The sequence below is a fragment of the Anas platyrhynchos genome, chromosome 1 (genome assembly GCF_047663525.1).
Source record: "Anas platyrhynchos isolate ZD024472 breed Pekin duck chromosome 1, IASCAAS_PekinDuck_T2T, whole genome shotgun sequence".
Classification (NCBI taxonomy): Eukaryota; Metazoa; Chordata; class Aves; order Anseriformes; family Anatidae; genus Anas; species Anas platyrhynchos.
In genome coordinates, this window is record NC_092587.1 from 204,086,573 (window position 1) to 204,096,378 (window position 9,806).

The following is a 9,806-nucleotide window of genomic DNA, read 5'->3' on the forward strand; positions in this document are numbered from 1 at the left end:
GTCAGTCTCTGTCCTCAACCTAGACTTCCTCTGTGAGGTTGGAGTATTGCAAGCTTTCCATTTAACCCTGAACACAGGGAAAACTTTGCACAGGAACATTGCACAGGAAGCCCTGGGCAATATTTTGGAACAGCACAGGTTGCTTTTAGTTACACCTTCCTTCCACAAAGAATTTCACTGCAGATTTTACATAAATTTATTTCCCAGGAGAACTTGCTTGGTCTTGAGAGTGTATAAACATTGGAGAAATTAGGATATATTGGGTGCAAAGCTCTTTATCAGTTCAGATAAGACCCAAAAGTCACGGTGAACATTTTGTTTGAACATCGTGTCTTTTTTGTTTCACCTGTTTGGAGATCAGAGTAGGCTGTTGGACTTCATACAGGTTTAGGTCCTGATATTTTGTGCGGACACCAGGTTTTTGGGACATGTTCTGAAAAATGTAACATCTTTTTTTTTTTCTTTTTTCCTCTTTTTCTAGCACCAGTTCCTGAAGATTGCAAAGCCTCTTTCTAGTCTCACTCCTCTGATTATTGCTGCTAAAGAAGCAGCAAAGAACAACCATTAAAGTGGGAGAGTCAGCACGGCCGTCGTGTCAAGCCTTCTAGACGTTCCTTTCAGAAACCGAATTACCTGTCCCTGTCCCCTCCTGCTCCTCCTTCACAGGGGTGTTCTTAAACTTTGATCTGCCTGGAAGGGTAGCAGATGTATTGTTTGCTGAGCGTGGGAGGGCATCCAACAGGAAAGTTGCTGATCGTAAAGATGGAACTGTCTTTCCATCCTCTTTGATGGGCACGGTAGGGGAAGGGTGTATTTTATGGCTGGGAAGATCTTCTGAGAACATCTGAACCTGACCTACACGTAGCAAAGCCAGTTTGTTCTCGTATTTCTTACCGTGTTTATTTTTAAAGATAATGTGGACCATGTTTATCTTAATAAATTAAATCTTTTGCCTGCTGGACTCTTCCTGCTTCTGCCAAGCTGCTCTTACAGCACGGAGGCTGCTCTCTGCTTTGGATGACTCGAGGAGGGAAGGAAGCAGGCAGCAGCAATCGGAACAGCTAAAACAAGTGGAAGGGGAACAAGGGCAGCACCATGCAGCCCTCCTGCAGCACCGCTGGATGCTTCGAGGGAGCAAGGAGAAAGCCTGTGTGTGCTTCTTGCAGCTGTTGGACAACTCGTGATCTTTTTGCCAAATTGTGTGAATCGAGGTCCTTCCCTGCACACTTTAGTTTCAACTCAAGTAATTAAACAGCTTTCAAATAGTTCTGATATTCTAGAAAAATCACAGGAAAAATCAACTGGGATTTCTTTTTGGGTTATTTTATTAGTGCTATCAGGTTTCGTGGAGACCTGCCCTGTAAGATAAAGCAAACAGAACAATTACTATTATAAAGATAAGATTTGCCTGCAGGATGATGAAAACTCTTGCTTCTTAGACCAAGGCCAACAGAAAACAAACTGATGATGGACAGTGCTTTTTTGGAAGCATAGGGGCATTCATTTTTCGTTGAAATGAGCGAGTGAACTGGTATCTTTATGCTACTGACTCCTGTGGTTGCTAATGATATGTAAAACAACAGCAATCCTGGAACTACTAGAGAGATCGGTTGTAAACACTGGCGTTACGTTACTGTATCCTGATTTTTAATAAAACGACTGCTGCATTTCTTAACTCGGGGCTGAGGGAGGGGTGGAGAATTCCCTGTCACCAGACAATTCTGTCGGATGGGATTGGTTTTCATGCTATTGTCACTGGGTGGTTACAAGTGATGGATTAAGTGATACAAGCTCCTGTAGTCCTGTGGGATAGTGAAAGGCTCTGAAGAGGAGTAACTACACACAGAGGGAATGGATAAAAGATCTTGCTTTCTCTTTACATATCACTTTGGTCATTTCCAGGGTGAGTTTAATCCAGATCTGGAGTAACCTCTCCTCTCTCCCCAAAGCACTTGTGTTGCACAGAAACTCATTCCTGCTTCTTGCTGGACCAGTCCTTTCCTCCCTGCCCTGGGCTTGTGATGCAAATATATATATACATATATATATTTTCTTTTTTTTTTCCTCTCACTCTATGATACATGACAACCCTTACACTGGTTTTACAAGCATAGATAAAGCCTTTAAGGTCCCTTGCTTTTTTTTTGGAAGGCCACTGACCTTGAATAATGCCCTTGAATAATTCTCTTTGGTGAGGAGTTTGGTTTTATTTTCTACGGAAGTCTCAAAATGCCATGTTTGGGGTGGGTGGGAAGGAATGATGGGCTAGATCTCACTTGATCTAAAATCTAAGGTGGCTCTGGTCTTATTGACCCACCAATTGCCTTTTTTTGACAGCACAGGATTAAACCTGATCCATGAATGTATTGAATGTTGCCAACTTCCCTTTGCCTTCCCTTCCCACTCCATCCTTGGCACCCCTTTGAGATGAGAGTGGTAATGCAGACGTGCCCTACCCGTGAGCACATCCACGGGCTTATTTTTCTGTGGGAGGGAAAATGGTAAAAAGGGTTACTTGAATTTAAGTTAATTTCTTGGATTCTCTGTTGCCCAATGGAAAGGAATCTGCATGAATGGCTTTTTCTCCCCGTTCTTAAGCTGATGATGTGCTTCTGTCTCATTGACTTCAACTGTGAATTGGTCCTTACTGGTTTGGTAAGGACTGAAAGCTACGCACTGGGAAGCTGAAAGACAGTGACTGTAGACCTGTCATCCTCTCCTGTTTTTATTTTCCCCACCTGTGATGTGAAAGAAGTTGACTTGCTACTGTGTGCCTAGCCCCAGCTCCAAGTTAAGAGACGCATCATGTTTTCATGGTCTCAGAAATCTTAAATAAATAGATAAATAAATAAAAAATGTAGTTAGTTTATGAGAACGAGGTATATTTTTTCTCCTGAGATGGATCCTTTTCTCTGCTCTTATCTTCATCTGGGCATTGCCCAGCTCCAGCACTGGTGGCAGCTCTGCATAGCCTTTCACAGCCCTGTCTGGTCACTACAGAGAGCTGCTAGCACAAGTGTCTGGCTTGAAAATTAGCCTCTGTGGCTTATTTTTTATTTTTTAATGTTTATTTTTATCTGAGAACATCTTTATTGCTGGGATTTGAAAGCAACTTGCAACTAGAGAACTGCTTTGGTGGCATTTTAAAATATATTTTTAATATACCTACTGTGTGAGCTAATTCTACCGAGTCTGAACCATTTTTAATCACAGCCTTTAATTATTTATTTGATTATTAGATTCCCTCTTCTATATTAGAACATGAAATATTCAGTTGTTCGACTATCCACCCTGAAAACCTGCTTCCTTTTTATGGGATCCTCAGCAACCCTATCCGGTTAGGTGCCGAAATGGCACAACGTGCTACAGCTCCCAAAGCTCTTGGTGGAGGCCAAAGGTAAAACTCATCTCTTTTTTTTTTTTTTTCCAAAGAACTGAAGATTTTCGTATTTAAGAAGCAGCCGGTGCATTTCAAGCTTCCTATATTTAAAGAGGTGAAGGCTGAGTCTTTTGTTTCCCTAGCGTAAAATACGGAGACTTTTCAGTGGCTTATTTCGATTAGTAATAGAGAAGCTGTGGATGTATTTTGGGGTTGTAAACACACTGGACTGAGCACGTGGATAATTACAGTCCTAGGGCTGGTCTCATTGTTTGCTCCTAATGCCAGCTCACAGCACCAAGGCTGGGGTCATAGAGAAGCAGGGAGCTGCTGCTGGTGGCAAAGCAGCGATGCCCACGGGGGCTGGATGGAAACTTGCAGCCGAAATGGATGCCCCAAGGAAAGGGGTGGGAGGGCGACAGAGGATGGTGTTGGTCCAAGGAAGAAGATGGGTGTTGGGGTAGGAGGAAGCAAAAGGTAAAAGCTCAGTTCCCAACTGCTGAGGGAATTTGGAGGATGCTGGAGCAGCCTGCGGTGGATTGAGGCATCCTGTTTGGGACCAGGACGGAGCGGGGGCTCCTGTGCAATGAAGGGGTGCTCGGAGAGGGGACTGAGCCTTATGTCCTTGAGCTACAGCCCATGCTAAGTGAGCCAGAGCTAATCTGACCTGCTGCCAGATGTCTGCGTGTCTTGTCCTGCTGGGAAATAACAAGGGCTTTTGCCGATTTAAAATCAGCTGGAAAATGTGCTTCTCTTTCTTTGTGCTGCCTCGGCGTAACTCTGGTAGTGCCCGGTTTGTTAGGGTCAGCTCAGCCATTTAGAAAGCAAAACTGAAACCTTAAATAAAACCTGAATGAATGACCCGTTTCTCCTTCCCTTTGTTTCAATGGCGCTTGCAGAAATGAATGGGGGTGCTTGAAGGAGGAGTTGTTTCTCTGATCTGTTTTAATTAAATCTTACTTGATGGAACAAAGTGACTTTACACTGAAAGCTGTTGCAGAAAGTGTGATTTCTACCACTTATTTTAACCAGTTTGGAAGTCCTTAATGCCCTGAGAAACACCTGTCTGGAAGCAGGATGTAGACCCCAGTTTGAGGAGGAGGCAGATGATGAAATTGTCCCTCTTGGCTGCTTGATGTCTCCCCAGGTAGAGCTCGGTGTCAGAGGAAATGGGGGAGGATTTGGGATTGGCCCCTAAAGCTGCCCTCCCCAGCATCACTTTTACATGTGGGGTCAGTGGGGTGAGGCTGCTAACAAGAGTAGGAGTTTATCACCTATATAATTGTGCAAATGCCTCATTGCAGCTTGGATTAAGGAACATCCCGGGTCGGGGAGGCCACGTGTGCCCCAACAAGCCCCCTGCTGTAGGTTTTCATCCTCTTGTAGGGCAGAGCTGGGTTCTGGAAGTCCAAGAAACCAAGCCTAAAGTGAAGAGGACTTGCCCAGCTCAGCCTCTTGGTGAGCTCTCAGAAGCTGTTTGGGTGCTGAGCCCCATGTTGGAGGAGAGCTGGAGGAAAAGGGAATGTCTGGAAGGGGGAGTTGGCCAGCTGCATCCCATGTCCATGTCCTCGTACCATGAGAGCCAGGCAATCAAACTGTGTCGTCCTGCATCCTCCTCCTCCCCTCGTGAAACTTCTAAAATCCAGGCGCCAGGCAGACCGGAGAGCCTGGTAACGTACCCCAAAAGTGCCTGAAAAAGTGGTAACGGGGCTGGTGGCTCTGCCAGTAATTCCCTCAACACCATAACTTGAGTGTTTATTATTTTATTTTATTTTATTATTTTATTTTATTTTTTATTTTATTTTATTTTATTTTATTTTATTTTATTTTACTTTGCTTTACTTTTAGTTTAGTTTAGTTTAGTTTAGTTTAGTTTAGTTTAGTTTAGTTACTGTATTTTATTTTATTTTACTTTATTTTTTTCCTGGGACTCTCCATCCTCATCCCTCTCTGCCTCTCCCCATGGTAGCAAGCCCCAGGGCTGCTGGCATCGCTCCCACCACCTCTCCTGCCCCTCTTGGCAGCCCCACACAAAAGAGAGGAGCTTCTGCAGAGTTCCTTCCTCAAACTTTGTGGCTTCAAAATGCTTCCCCATCCCAGGCCTCTCATCCCACTGCTGCCTTTTTTTCCACCTGCATTGGAGGGAAATTACCTATGATTATCTCAGAGGGGTCTCCCAAGGCTAAATATGCACCAGGAGACACAAAACCTGCCCTGGATCTTTAAACTTGTAGTTTTTCATACCTAAATTTAGCATTTTCACTGGTGGGAACAGTTCTGCAGGGTCTTATTATTTGGGAGGGAAAAGGGGGGAATGAGCAGGAGGAGAGGCAATGTGCTGGTAGGTATGAGAGAGGAAGAGAGTTTCACTACTGCATACATCAGGGAAAATTGCTGCATTTTATATAAGTGATATTTTTCCTGCATCCCTGATTTTTAGTGTCCAGAACAGTCCCAAGTTTTGGTCCTAAGGCTCATCTTTTGGGAGAATTTAGAGCTTGAACTCCGTGAGCTTGCCGGGCTTTCCTGGCTGCTCCCTTCCAATTCCTGGGGCTGTGATGCCCTCTCCCGGCGGCTGCACTGGGGATAATTCCTCTTCGTGTTTCCCTGCTGCCACTGCAAAGCTAAGTTTGGAGGCTGAAGGCAGCCAGCACACCCCAGCAGGCATCAGGAGGTGGTTGTGGTGCTCCAGCACGGTTCCTGGCCATCATCCCACGTCCTCCACCTCCATCTGCTCGACGTTTGTGCCACGATCTGGAGGCACCATCCTGCACCTCACCTCGAGTGTTGGGTGCTGAGGAGTGCTGGAGCCTACAGAGAAGGGCAATGAAGGTGGGGAAAGGGCTGGGAGGCAGGAGCTGGGACGAGAGGCTGAGGGCACCTGGGTGGAGAAGAGAAGGCTGTGGGGAAGCCCCGAGGAGGGGAGGCACAGAGAGAGGCACTGGCCTCTGCTCCCTGGGCACCAACGTCAAGATTTATGGGAATGGCATGGAGCTGTGCCTGGGGAGGCTCAGGCTGGACATCAGGAAGAGTTTCTGTATCGTGAGGGTGCTCAGACACTGGCACAGGCTTCCTCGGGAGGTGGTTGGTGCCCCAGGCCTGCCAGAGTTCAAGGGACATTTGGAAAATGCCCTCAGTGATGTGCTTTAATGGCTGGTTAGCCCTGAAGTGATCAGAACTTAGTGATCTTTTAGGTCCCTTCCAACTGAACTCCTCTACTCTACTCTACTCTACTCTACTCTACTCTACTCTACTCTACTCTACTCTACTCTACTCTACTCATGTAGAGAGAGAGAAGAGAAGAGAAGAGAAGAGAAGAGAAGAGAAGAGAAGAGAAGAGAAGAGAAGAGAAGAGAAGAGAAGAGAAGAGAAGAGAAGAGAAGAGAAGAGAAGAGAAGAGAAGAGAAGAGAAGAGAAGAGAAGAGAAGAGACATAGAAAGAGGACACCCTGGGCGTAGCAGGGTGTCCCTATAACTTGGGGGCCACCAGGGGAGGGACAAAGGCCTTGGTCCAGATTCACCCACTGAATCTGGAGGAGCGTGAGGCAGGAGGAGGCAGCACAGAGCAGCAGAGCAGGCAGAAAGCAAAGCAAAACCTCGCTGTGCTCTCTTCCTGACATCCAGCGGGGTTCCCTCACCGTTCTCCACCTCTGCTCAGTGCAGAAATATTTGGCTCCCCTGGCCATACCACAGCCTGTATTTGTGCTCCCTGTAGCTGGGCACATCTACACGGGCTTTGCTCCTCCTTTGCTCAGCATGAAGCTGCCCTCAGGCTCTTTACACTCGGCCATGCCCCCTGTTGAGGGTCTGGAGGTGCCTCTGCCTTGGGGCCTCTGGGCCTGGCCCTGGGCACCCCTGAGCAGAGCCTGGCTCCAGCCTCTCGGCACCTCCTGGCAGTGCTGGTGGCCATGGCTGGCAGCCCCTGGAGCCTCCTCTGCTCTCACAGCCTCTCCTCATGGCAGAGGTGCTCCAGGCCCTTCGGCACCTCGGGGGCCCAGCGCTGGGCCCAGCACCCCAGGGGCGGCCTCAGCAGCGCAGAGCAGAGGGGAAGGAAGGATCACCTCCCTCAGCCTGGTGGCCCTGCTCTGCCCCAGGCTGAAGTTCTCCCCCTGCCCTCCTCCTGTATTGTTCCTGCCCATAAACGCTGCAGTTTCTGTGGTTAATCTTACAGGGACCTCGCTCCCTGCGTGAGTCACCTCCTCTCCAGGCTCCGCAGCAGCTCCTTGTGCAACCCTACAGAGCGGGGACACAAGCTCAGCCCGTGGGGGACTGATCCCATCAATACAAATGTCCCCAAACCACTGAGGGACAGTGGCAGGACTCAAATGTGGTTATTTCTCACCAAAACACAGCCCTGGACTCTGTATCTCAGCAGGCACCTGGGCACCGAGATGTCCCTGCTCCTGGCGCTCCCTGTTTGTGCCATCCCCCCACAATTTTATCTTCTGACACAAATAGAAGCAAAACCCAGCGGAGTTCAAGGCTGATATCCCTGAGCCGGGCTGTCACAGCTCCGGCCCCCGCAGATGCCCTCGTTATGGGCTCATAAACCCCAGGGCAGGGCTCACAGCAGGTCCTGGTGCGGAGCTGGGCTGGATGAGGTCCATCACGTGGAGCGTGATAACAACCCCGCTCGCTCACTCTCCTTCAATGTCAGCTGCTGGCAGGGCTGGGACACCGGGCAAGGATTTTCTGGCTGAGATAAGCTGCTGAACTCTGAGCCAAAGATACCACAGGCAGAGCAGCCCCTGCCCAGCCCCTGTGTCATCCGCCAGGTGATCACAGAGCAAACCAAGGGCTTTGCATCTCTGCGCCCGAAGGAAAGGGCAGGATGCAAAAGCAAGCCAGTATTTTGGGGAGGGGGAAACAGAGATATTTTCTAGTTTGGGGTAGGGTTTTGGATCATCCTTTCCTTTTTCAGGGGCTGCCCTTTGCTGCAGGGAGGAGTTTTGTGCTGCTGATGTTGCTCAGCCCTGTCCCCTTATTCCCATGTACCCAACGGAGCCCGTCCACACCGTGAGGGTGCAGCAGCTGGAGGAAAGGCAGCCGGGGCAAGGACCACAGTGAAACTGGGCTCAGCACAGCCACAAGCACATCACTCAGGAGAATAATCCATCACATCAACCTCAGAGACCAAAACTGCTGGACACCCACCTGCCAGGTGCCCAAGGAAGCTGCTCTTGCTGCTCCCCACATCGTATCAGTGCCATCAGGCTTCTCAGTATCACCCTTCCCTGCCCTTGCTATCAGCTTTCCAGAAATCAGGCCATAAACCAAGTCATTTATCTACAGGCTTGCACCCAGCCCCACGCCATGCCTCTGCCCCAGCCAGCTGAGTGTTAGCTTGCAGGTGATCGGGAACAGAAACAAACAGCAATAGAAAGAGCTGCTCCTGCCCTCAGCAACCTTTTGCAGTTCCCTCCTGATTTAATATTTTAACTCCAAACAAAAATGATGGTTCTGGAGGATCTTGTGCTATCCAAGGATTCCCAGTACTGCTTTTAGAGTGGAACTGTTACATGCCCTTTGCTCGTCATTAGGTTTCAGAGTGAATCAGGCTCTCACCTCTGTGGCTCATCTTCTAATCAAAAGTTTATGTTTGTAATGTCAATTCCCTAAAAAACACTGGGCCATCGTTTCTGCCTTTTTCTTCCCCTCTCCATTTAGGGAACACTTTCCTGATTTTTCTTTTCAGGAACCTTCTTTTCATCCAACAGGAAAAATCCCAGTGTAAAAAACGATGGGGGTGACAATCCTGAAGTGGTGGCATTTCAGGCAGCCCCCTGGGGCTAGAGGGGATTTTTTTTTTGGCCTCCTGGGGCTAGGGGGGATTTTTTTTTTGCCTCTTGTGCCGCTGAGAGCTAAGTAGAAGTTGGAGCTGTGTAAAGTAAGCCTTATACCCTGAGAAACTTCACGGGTATCCCTCTGAAAGGCCACCCTGCATTGGAAGTCACAAAATTCAACTGCACAAACTGCTTTTGTCGCACTGGTCTGCCCCTCACCCCCTCCAAAGGGAGTTATGTCTCTAATAGGATTAAGATCTTAAAGCCAAAAAACATTGCAAAAAAATTAAATAAAAATAAAATAAGCACTGGGGCTGTTCAGAAATGGTGTGCAGCAGATTCCTGCTTGGGTCTCACGGATGCAGGAGATGCTTTCCATGAGGATGCTCGTTAGTTTAATTCTGAAGATCAGCAAAGTCTTGCCCAAATCTCCTTCGGGATATCTCCCCGAACCCCATCCTGTGAGCACATAACTCTGTCAGGGCAGCATTTGAACACCATCCTCTCACATTCTGGGTGGGCAGGGTGTGGGACGGATCCAAGCTGGCTTCCCCCATGAGTCCCCAGCTCCTCCAGGAGCCGTGCCCCCATCCCACGATGGGATTTTAATCTTCCCAGCCTCGGGGGCTGAATTTATGAAGCCTC

At 48.2% G+C, this 9,806-nt stretch overlaps 1 protein-coding gene across 11 annotated transcripts in view; it reads left to right on the forward strand.

Moving 5' to 3' along the window:
* PAK1 (p21 (RAC1) activated kinase 1) overlaps window positions 1-4,240 on the forward strand; it is a 68,358-nt gene extending 64,118 nt beyond the window's left edge. For all 11 annotated transcript variants that reach the window (XM_027466590.3, XM_038177853.2, XM_027466571.3 and 8 more), the window contains one exon: window positions 482-4,240. In XM_027466590.3, the coding sequence (XP_027322391.3) occupies window positions 482-568 (87 nt within the window). In that variant the 3' untranslated portion in view covers window positions 569-4,240. The remainder of the gene's footprint in view (window positions 1-481) is intronic.
* The last annotated feature ends 5,566 nt before the right edge of the window (window positions 4,241-9,806 follow it).